This window comes from Sparus aurata, chromosome 12, assembly GCF_900880675.1.
Source record: "Sparus aurata chromosome 12, fSpaAur1.1, whole genome shotgun sequence".
Lineage (NCBI taxonomy): Eukaryota > Metazoa > Chordata > Actinopteri > Spariformes > Sparidae > Sparus > Sparus aurata.
In genome coordinates, this window is record NC_044198.1 from 19,886,244 (window position 1) to 19,905,129 (window position 18,886).

The 18,886-nt window shown below is 40.3% G+C and overlaps 2 protein-coding genes across 2 annotated transcripts; both read left to right on the forward strand.

Annotated features, from left to right (window-relative positions):
- Window positions 1-7: 7 nt before the first annotated feature.
- Window positions 8-10,052, forward strand: miga2 (mitoguardin 2). Its single transcript, XM_030436786.1, is given in 17 exon segments — window positions 8-188; window positions 1,013-1,292; window positions 1,451-1,661; window positions 1,767-1,882; window positions 1,989-2,109; window positions 2,457-2,584; window positions 2,823-2,940; window positions 3,112-3,218; window positions 3,423-3,535; window positions 3,888-3,960; window positions 4,415-4,501; window positions 4,631-4,729; window positions 5,528-5,662; window positions 5,759-5,812; window positions 5,898-6,014; window positions 6,245-6,406; window positions 6,408-10,052. Coding segments are annotated over 16 exon segments (1,776 nt in total). The 5' UTR covers window positions 8-188; window positions 1,013-1,196; the 3' UTR covers window positions 6,447-10,052.
- A 1,427-nt stretch (window positions 10,053-11,479) lies between these two features.
- On the forward strand, window positions 11,480-16,186 carry dolpp1 (dolichyldiphosphatase 1). The gene is made up of 8 exons (XM_030436819.1): window positions 11,480-11,623; window positions 12,325-12,425; window positions 12,596-12,680; window positions 12,903-13,002; window positions 13,286-13,384; window positions 13,648-13,776; window positions 13,911-14,000; window positions 14,786-16,186. Exons 1-8 carry the CDS (start codon window positions 11,548-11,550, stop codon window positions 14,820-14,822), a joined length of 717 nt encoding a protein of 238 aa, XP_030292679.1. The 5' UTR covers window positions 11,480-11,547; the 3' UTR covers window positions 14,823-16,186.
- Window positions 16,187-18,886: the final 2,700 nt, after the last annotated feature.

Sequence of the window (18,886 nt, forward strand, 5' to 3'; positions counted from 1 at the left end):
TGTCTCCTTCCATCCGAATGGTCAGCGAGAAAAGCACCCGTCTGTACTCTTCCTTCCATTGGCCGCTGGCCGCGTCAGTATTCTTGCGTTTCCAAAGCTCACGCCCCCAGCAAAAAGCTAGTGTGCAGCTTTTACTTGCACTGACTGTGACACAGGAATGTCCTTCCCTGCCGCCTTGGATGCTCACGGTATGTACTTGTGTGAGGGATTATGTTATTAGTGGTGCTGCTGTTGAGCTGTACACACAACCGCTGACGCCTCCGAGGTGTCAGTTCAAAGCCGTGCAGTCGGTGTCCGGTGGACCGGATGATGCTATGATGTGAGGTGACAGATGAGGCTGAGCTAGGCTAGCAAAATGTGCTAGCTAACATTAGCATGCTCGCTGTATACTGTCAGGGCTGTAAACGGCCTGCTACTGTTGATTCTGGCCTGTCACCAACACAGTTTGTGAAGACGGAGCTCAGGCTTACTGTGTAATTTACGTAAAATAAAATAAAAGTTGATACCTGATCATAGCTTGACGGGCTAACTGCCTAGCTTGCTATTTACCTTTCAGCCAAGTCTCTGTCAGCTAGCACCTTCTCCATTAACAATATTCAGTCCTTTCTGACTGGAAAGTGATTGTTTGTTTTGTGTAAGTATATGTTTTTTTTGTATAAGTCAGTCACAAAGAGAGAGAAGATTCGGCCAGTCCCACGGTGAAACCACACCTGCTTATTGTCATGTATTGTAGGTGTAGGGCAGGCTGGTCCAGACAGCTGCATTCCAGACAGTGTAGACTGGTAAGTACCTGGAAGAATGTCAAGTTTCTCTGCTGCTTAACAGTTAATACGACCTTGATTTTCACAGCTTAAACCACGAACTTAACTCTGGGTCTCGAGGGTTTTGCCCTGGAGCCAACAGCCTTGTTGTATTCATTATTGTGTCTATTAATGTCATGTCTTAAGCATTACAAACGAGGATCCTGGCACACTGTAGGTAATTTCCAAAACTCATGTCTTATCTATTGTAGGTTAATACATCCACAGCCAGACACTGGACCAGTGTGGAGTACAAGCCCAGGAGTGGATGAAGACAGACAGTTCATCAGCAAGCCCTGAGCTGGCTGATCCCAGAACAGAGAGGAGACTCTCGTTAACGGCTACCTTGAAGGAGCTTTGGAGAGCCGTGGCCTGAAGGCATTTCAAATTTCTGAAATGTCAATGAGACAAGCTGACGGGATGTCCATCGCCCAGGCTTTGGCCATGACCGTAGCAGAGATCCCTGTGTTTCTCTACTCCACATTTGGGCAGGTAACGCACTTTGTATTTACAGTTGTGCTTTGCATCTCAAGCACTATCTGATTTCCGGTGTAGACTTGTTCAATAAAAGATAAGTAGTAATGGCTGAATTAATGTTTAATAGTGCCCTTTATGTTGCTCATGCGTTTGTTTGTCTCTCCTGCTCCCAGAACATATTTTCACAGCTAAAGCTTACCCCAAGCTTGAAGAAGGTGCTGTTTGCCACAGCACTGGGCAGTGTAGCTCTGGCTCTCACTGCTCACCAGCTAAAAAGGCGGGGCAGAAAAAGGAAGCAGGTGACACAGGGGAAGGAGGGCCAGAAGACCGTGGGAATACCTGAGGCTCTGCTGAGGACAGGAAGACCCTCGTCACTAAAGAGAGGTGTGGACATAGGAAATTTTGAAATTATAATTTTGCTTTGTGGATACTGCTGTATCAATATCCGCTGAGAAACATGCAAACAAGAGAATGTTGTTCTCTTCACAGCTCCGTTCAGTGGTCGACAGATGATGAGTCCCAGCACTCGGAGCAATGACACCATGAGTGGAATTTCATCCTTGGCCCCCAGTAAACACTCAAGTTCCTCACACAGCCTGGCATCTGTTAGTCTTACAATTTACAACTAATTTTCCGTCAATTTTGCTCACCACTTTTCTTAATCCACGTTTGCCTAATGTTACTTTTTGTGTGGGTGTTTTTGTGATGTAGACGCGGGTTCCAAGTTCTCCAAATCAGTCTGCCAATCCATCCACCCCCTGGGAAGCGGAGCCTGTGGTTGAAGAATCAATGGCAATAGAGGATGCAAATGCAGAGAATCTATATTTGATGGGTATGTATCGGTTGTCACTCACAGTTTTATGAAAATGTAATACATTAACTCTATGTAAAATGTGGTGACAGCTAGCTCTATTACCTCAGATATATAGTGCTAGGTTCAGAGAGATAAGCTCTGTATTTCTCTGTATTTGTTAAGCACTTTTTAGTCTGAAGTAATAGTTAATCATGAAACATAAACATCTGCGATGGTAACTATGCTGTTTTGGTAGAGAGAGGAAAGGAAATTTAATATAATGTAGAATAGAGTTTGGTGAATGTTAGATTTTTGGACCCAGAAACCAGTAAAAAAAACACAAACAAACAGTTGGTTCTGTCTAATCATCACTGTTTTCCTTTTAGGGATGGAGTTGTTTGAGGAAGCTCTGCAAAAGTGGGAACAGGCTCTGAATATTCGTCATCACACCCACTCGACCTCCAGCAACAGTAGCCTCGCTCTACAGGGGGCAATGTGTGGAGACTTTCCTGTGGTAATCATTAAATGAAATACTTGTACATGGTTGGACTGCCTTACAGATTGAGTGCTGTGGTGAATTTCATGGTTCAGTGTGGATCTCTTACAGTCCCTGTGGTGTTGTTGGTTGGTTTATTGCCGACACACCAAGACGATCCAATTGAAAGAAAATACATTAATCCAGGAGCCTTTTGTTATGTACTATTAAACTAACTTTGGGCCTGTTTTATGCTTTTCCTCAATCTCCATTATAGGTTGAAGCCCGTAATAAAGTGTTTGCTGATAAGCTGGAGACATTATTGCACAGAGCGTACCACCTACAAGAGGATTTTGGCAGCACCATCCCAACAGACAGTGTGCTGGCAGACTTTGGTAAGTTGTGTTGTTGAGCTTGTGTTTGACCTTGATAAAAAGAAGGCGTAGGAGTGATGTAGAATCTTGGTCTGTATGTATCATTTTTATTCTTTACAGTGGGGGCACACATTTTATATTTCAATTTAATTATCTGCCTGTCAGTCAACATTTATGTTGCTCTATTCGCAGAGAGTGAAGGAACTCTTATCTTACCTCAAGTAGAGAGTTTCCAAAGACTGCAAGACGATGATGCGACTACTGTTGCCTCTGACGAGTCCTTCTTCTCGGCTGCAGAGGTAAGTTCTTTTCCTCTGCTCTCTAAAGCCTGAAAACAACATGCATTATGACAGTTCCTGATTTCCCACGGCGAACCTTGAACTTGTATCAAGTACACATACTGGTACACTTGCATGCCGTTATGTTTCATTCACACTTGCTGCTTTTTTATTATAAAACAGAGGTGGAATGTACACTGAGGTATGTGTGTCTTGTCTGTGCAGCTGTTTGATGCCATGTCTCTAGACGAGGTCTACCAGCCACTGAAGCCAGCAGCTCTCTATGAAGAAGCCTTGTCTCTGGTCCGGGAGAGCAAAGTGTCCTATAGGTCCCTGAGGTAATGTGCTAATCTATCACTGTGCTAATCAACCTTTTTATATTAACAGTAATTAAATGACTATGTGAAACCCTCAGAGACTCTGTTGTTAGTCTCAGTGTTACAGATTGCTTTAGTGTTATTGGAGTTGGGGAAAACCAAAACGGAGCTAAAAGGAGAGTGAACTTTGGACTTAACATCAAGCGGTCAATATCAGAAGATAAAAATAAGACAACTTGTGTTTACAGCTTTTTTTTCCCCAGGCTGCAAAATATCCATATATACTGTGTTAAATGTGCAGTGGCTAAAAGAAGAAAAAGTTTTCTCTGAGTTTTATACCCTTGTCTTTTCTTTTTTTTTTTTTTTTTACCAGGACTGAATTACTTGAATGTTATGGTGACCAAGACTTCCTTGCCAAGCTCCATTGTGTAAGACAAGCATTCCAGGTCTGTCCCAGCTCACACAACTTACCTATATTACCTAACTTATCCTCTTTGTTTATATCAGGCCTGCCAGAAGTGGGGCCTGTGTACCAAAGCTGGCCTGCCATAGGGTTTAAGTTGGCCCACCAGATGCCTCTAAAAAAAGAAAAAGTTAAAAGAATTGTAATAATGTGTATGCTGTTTTATTTATTATAATTATTTTAGGTAAAAAGAAGAAGAAGTTTTCATTTAGAGGATCCCTAATATTTTTTTCTAATCTAAGCATGATTGGCAGAGTGATACTAGAGGTGTTTGCATTTGGCCCTTGGTGTTCAATAAAGTTTCAGTTTGGACCCCCCAAGGAAAACAAACTTGGATGACTGAAATGTATTTTGCTTTTTTAAACTATTGCACAAGGTGTCATGGAATAGTTAATCATTATAACAATAGACTTCTTTGTTTTTCTTTCTTTTTTCAGTTCCTGTTGTTGGATGAAACTCACCGCACATTTTTCATGGAGACTGGGAAGCAAATGATTACAGGGTTGATGGTGAAGGCGAACAAGGTAAAACACTCCTCGTCTGGATCCTCCCTCAATAACTTGTCATTTTTGGATAAACGGGACAAGCTCCTGCTTCTGTGGACATATTTTGCGCAGCTGTAACTACTCACTTCCTGTGGTGTCTTATCACAGAGTCCCAAAGCCTTCCTGGAGAGCTATGAGGACATGCTGCTTTACACTCAGAGAGAGGAAACATGGCCGGTCACTAAGATGGAGTTGGAGGGCCGAGGGGTGAGTGATGCTGTCATTCATGTCATGTTGTCTTCACTTCATTACATGGTCGGCCCTCAAGAGGACTGAATATTTGACTAAATTATGTTTAATTTTTTGTGTTTACTGTTTATTCCAACTTTAAGATTATTTGTTTGTTTATTCATATGAACAGTGATACTATAGAAAGTTACATGAACTTGAGTTACCCTTTGTCTAGCCTGAATTAAACTTAAACTGGTGTACAGCCAATAGTCGGGTTACTCGTGCTTATACAGCTCACTTTTAGGGACACACTGTAAGCAATTATGTAACTGCCAAACAATCCATCTTTATATAAATGATTCATTTGGTTTCATACACAGCAGACCTAAATTAGTTTCAGAAAATGCAGTTGTTTCTACTCAAGAATCCTCTCGGTTCTGTTTAAAATTTTTAGCTCAACATAAATATTTAAATTGCCTCAAGAAGTAGGGATTTTTTTCAGTGGGTTTTCAGATTTAGATTTATTGAGACTAGTGATGTTAAAAATTGCTGAGATATAGATGCATATATCCTCTGAATATTTGAAATGGTTTAAATACTAATTTTTCAAAGTATCAATACTGCAAAGTAGTAAATTGTAGTAGAACAACACTGTGGAATAGGACCAAGGTTTGACAAATTCAGACTAAAAAACTTTAACATGTAAAATTGGTAGAATACTACCATGGGCAACTCTAAATGGCACCTTTTTTAATGAAATGTGTGCATTTATACTCTGTAGTTACTGGTAAAACTGTGATATTAAACACAGTATTGTGGTTGTCATGTCTGCAGGTGGTGTGTATGAACTTCTTCGACATAGTGTTGGACTTTATCCTGATGGACGCCTTTGAAGACCTGGAGAGTCCTCCCTCCTCTGTGGTAGCCGTGTTGAGGAACCGCTGGCTCTCCGACAGCTTTAAAGAAACGGTTAATATCTAAACACATGCACACAAATTCCTTGAATGTGTCACTGATAGCTTGGTGAAAAGTTACTTGAATAACAGAATAACTGTTGAATAACAGGCTCTGGCGACTGCTTGCTGGTCCGTGCTGAAAGCAAAAAGGCGTCTTCTGATGGTGAGTGTGAGCTTTGTTGTTCATCTTCAAAGTACCGTTCTACATCTTTGATGCTGACGACGCGTTCTCTCACTGATCCTCATAGGTTCCTGATGGTTTCATCTCCCACTTCTATGCCATATCAGAACACGTGAGCCCTGTTTTAGCTTTTGGGTTTTTGGGACCCAGGCAGCACCTGAGTGAAGTGTGCACTATCTTCAAGGTGAGAGCAGACACAGCACTTCTTTTCATACGTTTTAAAAGCAAGTGACTGCATTTGGTGTAATTCAAATGAATGTAATTTTAAGAGGCTAAGTTGTCATGCCTTTATCTTTTGTAGCTTTGGAGGAGATTTCCAAAGTTCGTGTGTAAAATCAGAGCACAGTTGTAAACTAAGTTGATCACTATTTACATAACAATTTCTGCCATTCACATCCCTTCTTTCCTCTGCAGCAACAAATTGTGCAGTACCTTAAGGATATGTTTGATCATGACAAGGTCCGCTTCACCTCAACTCAGTGCTTGGCTGAGGACATCCTGAACCTTTCCCACCGCCGCAGTGAGATTTTATTGGGCTATCTGGGAATCGAAAGCCTCATGGAGCTCAACGGTACCCTTGCCCAGAGACACAGAGGGCTCCTCAGGGCCCAACTAAGATGACTAGCCGTCACTAAGGTCTTCACTGGGCTTGTACAGGCCGATTGCAGCAGCGGGCTGACCGGTACACTGAGAACCAGAATTATGGTTCATTCATCTGTGTTCATCAAACACAACTGTTGTAAGGGGATATATTTTCATCCAGATCTACAGCATCACTTGTCCTTGAGCTAACGAGGGAGAGCGGTTGGATAACATGATTCCATCTCTTCCTGATAACAGCTGCTGTGTTGCGTATCAAGAATGGCTACTGTAGTCATTTAATCTCAGATGTGTGAGGACTTGTCTCTGCCTTGTTGAGCGACACGGATATTTCTAACAAACACATGAAGACTGGGCCTTCTACACTACACTGACTTGTGGGATATCACTGTCTTCATTATTATGTGAGAAGAAGTGGTTTGAAAGTGTGTCGATACTGTGCGTTTGTATGTTTTTGTATCATGATGGCAAAGATATTTGTTAAAACCATGACAATTCCTGACAGGCTTGGCAACTGAAAACTTGAAGGATAATGGGCTTTTCTCCCCACTGATTATTCTGAAGTATTTATTCCAAGTGTGTTTAATCAGGCAGGTTAATGTCACACCAGTGTGTTAAATGCATACATGTTACACGCGTAGACGTTAAATTCTCCCAATGCTATTTTATGACCCCAGTGCCAGTCTTCTCAGTCAAAGTGGACATAGCTAATCCAGCTAAAAGGCAGATGGTTACATTTTGTTAAGATTTACTTTTTTTATGTAAGTCACAGCTAACCTCAGATTGTATCTGGCAGAGACAACACATCCTCATACCCAAACGACTGAATAGGTTGATTGTCAGTGTCTCCCAAGATGACATATATCGCCATTGAAGCGCAAAAGCAAAGTCATAAGGTCATAGTGTAGTTGGGTTTAAGCAACAAAACTACTTGGTTAGGGTTTGGTCAGAAAAACATTATGGTTTTGCTTAAGAACACTTCATTATTTCTGTCACTTCAGTTACAAATATACCCACGTTACCTGAGTAACTAACATTGAGTTATGTCACCAAAAGACCTTGTGTTGACATCTGGTTTTGCACTGAATGAAAGTCGTGTGCTTATTCAACCCAAACATCCGTCCCTGACCTCCTCCTATACAGACTTTTCCATCTCTGTATTACTTCTAGTCAATTCCTCCTTTGCAGCTGTACTGATTTTCGACAGCCACTAGAGGTCACTGCCCAACAACATGACATAGATAGGCGTTGTACTGTAATAAGCTGCTTTTATTTTTGACTTACATGGTTGTTTCATAGTGTTGTTACATGGAGGCACAAAAAGAAACTTCAGCTGACACAGTACCAGGTGTGAGAACATCTGGCAGTATCTCAAACGGGGCTCTTATAGAGTGATGACTTGCATTATAACTTGAAATCAATATTGGGAGAGGTGTCATCTCTTGACTGACGATTGTTTTTGGTTTTTTTTCTTTTTTTTTGTCAAATTCTCACAGTTAATGTTCTTAGGAATTGATTGTGAGACCTTAATTGCTTCCAAATTTTTAGGCTGAAATTCTACAACCTGCTAAGCTTTAATTTAACCAAATGAAAAATAAATGAAATAGTGGCATTATTCAAACACAAGTTGTATAAAGTTAATCAGTGTCTTCAGTGTAAAATTTGGAACAATTGTCCCTATTGATTATGGTTGTTCTTATCTTAAAAGTGACTGACCGGAAATGAGCGTAACAGAGGTGGATTAGTGAAAAGAAAAAGATTTGAAAAGCCCATGTTACCTATAACTATGGTGGCCGACAGGGGGAATGCCATGTTCATTTTATTATTTACCACCTGTGGTTTTCATACTGTGACAGGTCATAATGCATCAAACAATCTGGAACACCTTTGGGGACAAAAAAACACTGTCAGTGTTGGTGATGAGAAACATATGGTTATTTTCCATCGGTGTGCACATACACTGTACATATGTTGTCTTGATTTCTTCCTGACACAACCTCTAAATGAAACGGTGCCATTTACTAGTCTTGAAAAGGACATCATTGTTTAGTTTCTGGTTTCTTGAAGACCTGTATCGAAGAACCGGTAATTGGAGAACCAAACTGTAACAGAAGTAACAAGTGCACTGATAATAACCCCCGAACTGTCTTTGTTTTCCTTAAACTGTGAAACACTTTCCGACCACAGAGATATGGAGGGGGCACAAAGATGCCAAGTTAAAGTGAGTTCTCTGCAAAAGCAGATTTGATACGCAGACTGTAGTGTGTGTTTGTTTGTTTCAGACACTGTCAAATACGGAATCATCTTTAGGAAATATTATGACAAGAATATTTATTATGAATGGCAGCAGAAGCACAGAATGTATGGCTGTCTGTGTGAATCAGTGTCAATGAGTGTTGGCGTCCTTTGATCATCCACGTTAGCAGAAGTCAGTTCTTTGTTATTCATAATCATAGAAGTGTGTTTTTTGTGGTCTTGATAATCCAAATCCTGCTCTTGTTGCAACACGCCTCCGAGATTCAGAGCTCAGAAATGTTGTTTGTCGCAGTGTCGCAATACTATAACATTGTGTTCTCCTTAAACTGTACAGTCATGAGCTATGTATAATTATTTCTGTCTTTCCGTCAAACATGAACCTTAACTGTAAATAGAGCTTTTACAGACAATAAGTTCTTTGCTTTGACGGATGTGCAACTTTGTGTTTTTTAGCATTTTGCACTTTATCAGAAAAGCAGGAAGATACAACAACCCTTTTGAATAATCATTTTAAGAGTTTGAATATAAAAAAAACATTGAATTATTTATTGTATCATAGAAGTGACACATAATTGATCTTGTAGACCATAAATGCTGTAACGTAGAGATACTATCTTTCCCAGAAAACTATATTATGGTAATATATTCTGGTTACTATCCAAAGTTTTTGTTTTAGTCTCCATCTTTGAAATGTAAACTGTTGACTGCTTGTGGTCCGATCCCTTGTGGTGCACTGCTTTTAACAACAACAAAAAAAAAAAAAAATGTTCTCCCATGTTTTAGTCCTGTTAATGTAGAGTTTCAAGTATATTTGCATCAGTATGCATCATGCAGGTAAATGCAGTTATGAAGAAATGCTAATGTTTAGTCTTGTGTTTGCATATCGGTCTGCTTTTTCTGGGCCCTGAGAGTAGATGATCAGAGATGAACTCCTCCGACAGCCTTTGCATGCTAACAGTGTAGATTCTGTGAAATGCATCAATCATAGTATTCCTGCAACATTTAGACCCGGACTCAGCTCTAGTTGTTAGTTTATTAAATCCCAATTAGAAATAAGATAAAGAAAATATTTAGGAATCATTTGAAAGTCAAAATTCAGGCATGGACTCCCATACCTGGCGTATATGCATTAGAATATAGAGTTTTACAAAGATTTCAGACGGCCAAAATGTTGAAAGAATTATTTTATTTTTATTTTTTTCAAAAGTCACTGCTGTTAATTACAAGTGTCCTCTTCATGCCTTTTGTCTTTTCTATTGTTAAATTACAATGCCAGCACAAACTGTAAATTGATTTTGATTCTCCATATTAAATGTTATTTTTTGTTATTAAACAAAAATGTTTATTGTTGCCTTTTCCCAACTGATGACGGCTCGTTGTATTTCACATGCATCACAGTGATTTGAGTAAAATACTTAGAGTGTAGTCTGTCTTTAGGAAAGTACAATTAAGTGGGAAAAATGTATGAAAAGGGCCTTTCTGGTCTTCTGAGGTGGCTTAATTGTTCTCTAAATATCAAAAGTCAGTAATGTGAGCTTGTCCACAAGGTGGCAATCCACTGCAGTGTATGACACAGACTTAAAGGGTAACTCCAAGGCTTTCAGCGAGCACTACTGCATGTGAAGAGCAGTATAAAGTTGTTGTTACTACAGAGGAAGCTGCATGTAATCAGAGAAATTGCTTCCAGTTCTGTCTTTCAGTGGCTTCAGTTGCATTGTGGGTAATATAGATACCTGGATTGTTTAAAAAGAATACGTGGAATGAAAAAGGTGATCCCTCTGGTTCTGCTCTATCGATTCTGATCAGTTGTTTTTTAGCTGTTCACAATGAGCAGTGTTACAGGAGAGCAGTGCAGGCCAGTGGACTGCTTTTCATAACCTGGCGCCCATATTACCTACAATGCAACTTAGCTACTGGGGGACATTACTAGGGATGATAATCAGTATATTTCAGGCAGCTTCCTCGTGAGCTACAAAATATTCGGAACTCCCGTGAGTATACATGAAATCATTTATATGTCATAACACTATGAAATGTTTCATTATTTTTCAAATACATTTTATAGACTAAATAATTGTTTGGAACAATAAATCATTGTTAGTTTTACTTTTTACAGGCTTATGAACAAATAAAGAGACAGAGCACCTGAGACATGGAATGCAGCTTGAGAGAACATTTTAGATGTATGGTGAGTTCACGTTCAAACCTCTTCCAGTTGTCTCCATGGGACCTTATTTCAGACAAACTTTGTGTGGTTGTGAATGGAGAGAGAAGAAAAAAAATCTTGTGACATGAATTACACATGATCTTTGTCAATTTAAAAGATCATTTTCCAATTTCCAGGGACATAACAGTGTGATTCATGACACAATTCTGTCTGTGTCCATTCACTATCATACATAGTGTTTTTAAACAGGGTCCCATGGGGCAAATCGGAAAGGGGCGTGACTTCCCTAATTGTTACTTAAGAAAAAGTTACATAGTGTATCTTTAAATATTTGAGCATTTGACCCTTTGCATTCAGATTTGCACATACAGTTAATATTAAGCCACATTCCTGATCAGAACATTACACTCAATAGGTCTGTAATTAACAATCTAAACCCTCATCAATTTAGTAATCTTTTTTTTTTTTTTGAATGAGTACTGTTCGCAGCTTTATTGTGGAGTGCTGGACTTTTGTGTTTTTTGTTCATTCAATAATTCTTCTCTATGGGCACAATATCTCATCTCCGGTGTGCGGCTGGGATTGGACGGCTGCTCCGCTGCCGGGGCCCGCTTCAACACACAGCTCCTCTCACCATTGGTTAGACACGTGTCTGGGGCGTTTCACTGGGACTGCCCGGTTGTGTCCGGGTAAGATGGCGTTGGAAGAGCAGTGCTCGGCACCACCTCGATGGCGGTCCATATCCCTGACACACGTAGAGTTCCCCGAGGGTACGTACAGTCGACATTTTTCTGAAACTACCGAGACTCCGCTAACAGCCGGCCGCTTTGTCATTTTCGAGCAGTGCGTGTGTTTGCTTGCTACTGAATGGACACGGCCGTTGGTGCCGCTGCCAAATTGTGAGACGCTATCCAACCTAGAGCACAGCGGGGAATGTAACCCAGGCTGCGAAATTGTGAGACTGCGCCGCATGCGCAGTAGGCCTCCGTGTCCACAATGAAGGCTAGCTAGCATGCTAGCTGTTTTAATATCGGCTTTGATATGTCCTCTCAGGAATAAGCGAACATGCCGCGGCCTGTGCGAATTGTTCGACAAAATTCACTAATTTTGAACAGCAAATAATGTGTCATGACTGTGGTCGATAAAAGTAGCTATTTCATCTTATAGAAATGTAGCCAGGACTGTGGCTAACGTAGTAGCTAGCTGCTTGGCCTGACACTGTTTGGTATAACTAGCATAAACCATGTTCCACCGAGCTCACTGTTTGAGCAAATTTAAATAACGTGGTGTTTATAGGACGACGATTGATTAGCAACTCCATCACAGCAGCTTCCTAACTGACGCCACAGTTAAATATTTTAACCATCCGGGTTCACTGAGTGCCTCAAAAGTGTCACTCCCACCAGTGCTAGGTGACTTCACAGGCGTTCATGATGTGCTTTAACACACGTCCTGTTTCACTGTGTTTCAGGTGATCTGACGGGTCAAGTGCTGGCTTATGTCAGTCTCCTTCCCATAGCAGTCCTTGTGGGTTTTGTTACGCTCATAGTGTTTAAACGCGAGCTGCACACGGTGAGTTCAGCACATGAGCCTTTTTCTTGTTTGTTTTCAGAAAGTGCATCACTTTTCTAATCATTCTGACCATGCCATTATTAACTCATATGAGCATGAGCAGTAGTTTCAGAAAGGTCAGAGGTTTTGGAAGTGCTCATGTGTTGTTGTTTGTTTGTTTGTTTGTTTAGATTTCCTTCTTTGGTGGGCTCATCCTGAATGAAGGGGTAAACTGGCTGCTGAAGCACATTCTCAGAGAGCCGCGCCCATGTGCAGGTGAGTGAAGCAACAAGCTTGTCTATGTGTACAAAATTCTTCAGGTGTTATTGCCTTAAGGTAGCTAGATATTCTTGTATACTGAAGTAATAGAGATGCTCACTTTATTCTAATATTTGCTTATTATCCTGAACAAAATAATTGCTTTGATATTTGTATGACAATGTACTCCATACTGTAAATGTATATATATTAATGTCAAGTTCTGTTGTCTTTCTGCAGGGGCTCACACAAACCTGAACACAGAGTATGGGATGCCCTCCAGTCATTCCCAGCTTATCTGGTTCTTTGTTGTTTACTTCTTTCTTTTCCTTTATTTAAGGTGAGTCTGTTTTACTGGTATGTTTGTTAAGTAGACATTTAGTGATCAAATCGCAACACTGTTAGGAAAATGTCACGAATACTGCATTGTGTTAGAGATCTGTCATTTAAAGTTTTAAAAAATAAAAGCCAAAAAAAACATTTATGTTAATTTGACTTATTTTAAGGCATTTTCTTTTCATTATTATATGAAATAAAGTCACACTTTTGATTATCACTCTTTAGACACTTTCACCTCAGTCACAGATGTCATGGTATGAACTCATGCTGATGTTTCTTTTCAGAATGCATCAAACGAACAATGCTCGATGTGTGGACCTGCTGTGGAGACACATACTGTCCATCATCCTGTTGGGCATAGCCTTATCAGTCTCATACAGCAGGTAAGGGACTGACCCACTCCCACCTCCCTTAAATCTTCAAAATAAATCCCAAACTCTTAAGTGCATATTAAGGCAGAAAACAATAATGTCAAGGGTTTATGAAATAAGGAATTATGTTAAAGTAAGGCAGTAATAGCTGATGGATCAATGGCAATCCAGAATCCAAAGGTATTAACTGTAATACCATAGAAAACAAAGAAAACAACTGAATATCAATTTGTGTTTTGCTCGACATTATGTCTTTTTCTCTCTCTCATTCTCAGGGTCTACCTGTTGTATCACACCTGGAGCCAGGTTATCTACGGCGGAGTGGCCGGTTGTACGATTGGCATAGTCTGGTTCTTTTTCACACAGGAGGTGCTGACACCATTATTCCCCAAAATAGCAGCGTGGTAAGTAGTGCTCTCATTTCTCTGCTTCCTTCGTGTGTCACAGGGGAAGACGATTCCTCCTCAGCCTAAATTAATGAATAAGACTAATATCTAGCTTCAGCTACTCTAATCATCTTCTCTTTCATGATTGATAGGCCAATATCAGAGTACTTCCTGGTGCGAGACACAAGCCTGATCCCCAACATCTTATGGTTTGAGTATACAGTGACCAGATCAGAGGCGAGGTAAGTTGCTGTCTTGGATACATATCAGGTCCTAAATCACATATATCGCCAGTATTGCCCGTTCACACCAGAAAGTGTCACAAAGGAGTTTACATGGTAAGGTGATATAAGCCATAAGGCTTGGTGACAAAAGACCATTGTTACATCAAAGTTAGCACATATATGCAGGGTTTTTAAATACAGGTAAACCTGCTATAAAAAAGCATTTTTGATTTGTTTTTTTTAATCTTGTGTCATATCTGACGTCACAAATGCACTAGCAAACAGGGAACTGTAGAGATGGGCGTCACCGTCAAACTCGGCATAGAATGAACGATGTTTGAGTTCTCAAGTAAAACATACTTAAACTGAACAACCGTTAGCAGCTTCACTGCTTGTCAGCTGCCTGATCAGTGCCGCACATCTCCAACTCCTTGACAGATATGAGAAAGACGCTAAATGTCCTCCTTCGTTTGTCACCAGCTCAGTTGTAACGTCCTCTTGATGCAGTCTGATCTGCTAATTTTTGAAAATAGGAGTTTAAATAAAAATGAAAAGAGCAACATGGCTAATAAGCGTCAGTAGCTTTTTGCATTTTGGACTCTCCAACTCTTATTTCCATCAGATCAGTACTGTAAAGAGAAGCTGTTGGGTTCAATGGCGCAAACTTGTGGCTCAAACACCAAAAAATATATGAAGTTAATTTGTCCCGGCTAGTAAACCACTTGTGTGACCGGTCCCTCAATATGTATGAGACTCTTGCATTTTTCCTTCACTCAATTCTCCTTTCTCTTTCTTCCTTGTAGGAACAGACAACGAAAGCTCGGAACAAAACTTCAGTGATCTACACACTTCTTTTGTGAAACTGAGTTTAGGACCACACATGCACACACGCCACACACACATTTACCTACACTCACAAACAAATGCTCACTCGACGAAAACACACTGGAGAACCATCTTTTGGACTGACGTGGTTGCAAGGAGTAAAGGGCAAAAAAACGTTTACAGGTGGCGAAAGAGTGCCTGGACCTGGCCCGGAGCCTACAGCCTGAGCAAGTCCGTCCACACGCCTCTCCTTCTTGTACAGCTTGCCCAAAATGCTCTTCAATGCATGCAAGACTGTGCAAGAGGCATACTATTTAATGATAGATTAATATATATATATTTTAACTATAAACGCACGCTGACAGTAACGGTGTACTGTAAGAGATTTCAAGGAGCCTAAAAAAGGAGGCTTTGGTCAAGTTTCAAACAAATTGGTGGGCGTCATTGCAGCATGTATTTAGTGATTCCTTTTTTAAAAAATATTCTGATGGATAGCTGGTGGGATCGGGCTGGGAGGGGGGGTTGGTTATGGCTAGGTTTTCCATTTTTCATTGTTATATAATAGAAAAAGAACAATTTCTAAAAATTGGTTATGATGTAATATAAATGAAAATTTGCACTTTGTGAAATTTACAAGTTAAAAAAATAAGACTAACACTAGTTAAATGTTAAGACCCTCCCCCTCTTTTCCCTCTTCAGTCTTTGCTTTGTATCTATGACTGTCAGTCCTAATATATTAGACTCCAAAGCTGATCTGCAAGCAGTGTAAATTTAATATACCTTCTTCTACTGTCAAGCATCGAGGTGGTGTTTCCTGTTCATATCCACATTTGAGGAATATGAGACTGAATCACAGCAGCAGGTTTCAGTTGTTTTTGTTGTCGGAACACACTTTGGACTGAGGTGGTGTTTTTCTTAATGCCTCACACACAGTAGCAGCCTGGGAACCGAGTTCTGGGAATCAGTTTTCTGTCTTTTTTTAAAAATTCCGTTTCTTCTTATTTTGTTTTCTGCTGTTGCAGAGAACAGTTTTTCGTTTTACCTGCATTTCCAAGATAACATTCCATATCATTTTAGTGAGAAAACACACATAATGACTGCTGAGGGGATATGTTTTCTTTTTTTGTATTATTATTTTTTTCATTTTTTTTTTAAGAAAGGAGAAAAAAAAAGCCTCAGGTCAGTCGTAGCATGTGATTATGCTTAATTCCTCACAGCCCACGGCAGCTAATGTTGAAAGCTGTCAAGTGGGGATCTGAAGCTGATTTAAAACTGTCATATCATTAGCTCCACAAAGGGAAGTAGTTCTCTTAGACTTTGATTTTTTTTTTCCATGTGTAACCTATATCAGGCTGAATAAAAATGTGTTTATGTACAAAGAGATTGTTCAAGTGTCGTGCTTTGAAATGCAGCGAGATCTTTTTGCATTCAAATTGCTGTTGAGAGGATGTGCCACTTGGATAGTCAGACTTACTGATGGTCTACTCGCTGCGTCAGTCAGTGAAGTGTCTGTTTGACTTTGGCTGGGCTGTTATCCCACCGCAGTGCCTCTGTTTATTTGTCCTGATGTAACACAGACTCCAAAACTGAGAAGGGAAACAAAATCTGACAAAAGTGCTGATGAAGTGATTTGCATGAGGCAGTAGCCATGAGAAAATGGTAGTTGATATTGTACAGATATCACAGTCCGCTAGGAATATTTTAGTGAAGCCATGGGAGCAAGGAAAAACATGTCAGGTTATCGTACCCCAAAGAACTTCTTACTGATGCACAGGACGCACTTTATGCACTGGGGTTACTTTTATTGTGTTAACACAGGACGAAATTGTGGATTAAAAAAGTTGCCGGATCAAAACCAAACATCGCAAGTAAAAACATAAAATGAAAACGTGCAAGAAGTAGCCAGCAATGTAGTCATGAGGCTATTCACTCTGTTTAAATCCAGATAAACACAGAAATGCAGGTTATACTGTGACACTTGATGCACAATACTATACATGTATATCGTACTCAGGCCGACTATCAAAGTGCACACCCACTACTTTCCCCAGGAGACAAACTGTTGTGGAAAACGTGGCACAATGACTGTTGCCTTATTTGACACAGACAAAAGCACTTCAGTATGTATTTGGAGGCTATACGGGGCTAATGTAGGTGACAAATGAAAAATAGCTCTCTGTTCAGTCCAAACAATGAACAAGCTGCTTGCATTGTGAAGGCAGCGTCGTGCACTTCTCTCCCTGCACTCTATTCCCTCGATGTGACTGCTGGAGAAAATACTCCCGTCCTGAGGAGAAAGACACATGTGCCCTATTTAAACAACCCATTCCATTTTTGATTCAGTTTTTCAGGTCTAACCTCAGGCTATCCCCAAACACCCGTGGGGAACGGGCACAGCCTAGATAAAATGTTGAAGACGGCGACCTATTTCTGTTTCTCTAAGCTGTTTTCTCTGACCTGCACTGTTTGAATAAGCATTTCTGTGCAACGCTTTTGTGGATGTGAACCAGAGTGATGGTTCAGACCCAGGGGTCATCTCCCCCCACTTACATGTCTTCACTGAGCTGATCATGACAATAAGATGTTTACAGCTTGTGCCTCATTCTGTCCAGGTTATGAAAAGAAGAGGCCATCATCAGATTGAACATAATACATGTAGATATGCTGTATTGCATGCTTCAGTTCCAGCAAAAGTGTCCCACATTGGCAAAGCCCAGCAAAATCAAAAAGCACTGGAGGACTGACATCCACTGGATGAAGCTTGTTATTGCAATCCATTGAGATTAATGACACTCAGCAGGGTGAGACTTCCATAGACAGTAATAAAAAAGTTCTGCTTTCAAATCAAGTTAAAGGACAACTGCACTAATTGTACATATTAGTGTGTTGATCACTGTATGTGAAAAAGTAGTATAAACCATATTTGTGCCTCCAGAGGAAGCTGCTTGTAATGATTTCTTCAGGCGATGTCTCTCGGTGGCTAAATTGCATTGTGGGTAATGTAGGCGCCAGGTTTTGAAAAGGAAGAAGAATACCTGGGAATAAAGGTGACGTCTCCGGTTCTGCTGTATCGATTTTGATCGTTTTGTTGTCAAACTGTCCACGATGAGTCCGGCAGTGCTACAGGAGTGCCATGCTAGACGAGTGGACTGCTTTTCATCATCTCCTGCAGCAACTAAACTCTCAGTAAAGTCATTTCCTGGTTTTTGATTAAACTCAGGAAGCACAGGGAGCAAATAAAGCAAACACAATCTGTGCTAAAGCCACTGGGATGTGCGCTCCATTCATTTTAACAGAAGAGATTAATTAAATATGGTGACACTGAGTAAAAGAAAATCCTGCACTGAAACATTCAGCATTGACGTTGTTGTTGTTATATGAAACTCATATAAAAAACATTGCACACATCACATTTGAACAGAGAGGGAGACATCGCAACAGGAGGAATGCACACCCTTTTCATGTATTACCATTTTGTGTGCATACATAATAGCTTAAAGGGAAATATTGCTCAGTCTTTTGTGGTTGGAAGTCACTTTACAAATGGTGCATGATAAAGAGCGGATGAGCAAACACATTCTGTAAGATTAATTGTTATAGTTTAAATCGCCACCTCTCTGACCTTTCCATGGGTTAGAGCAGTTTGATTATATTATGATAGATTTTTCTGTAGCCGTGTTTTCTCTTGTGTGTGTTGCTCCCCTCACTGGCGCAGAGTGGGCGGGAAGAGATGATGTCAAGCTTCTCGACGCATCAGTCACGATTTATGAACATTTGAATCCCAGTCTGATGACAGTTGGTGGGCGGTTTGGCCACTTGTCAATCAAATCTGATAAAACCACACCAACACAGTCTTGATGATGCAGATTAACTGATTTTTTTAAAAGAGTTAAACCCTCATTAAATATTCCTGAATGCCAAACTTGAACTTTGCTGCTTATCTAGTCATTAATATTTAATGTTATATTGAGAACTTCAAAGGCTTGGGGAGCTCAGCTGAAGGCATGAAAACCATTTCTCTAAAACATTTTACCCTCATTTGTTGCAGTGTTGTAAAAAAGTACGCAAAAGTCACACTT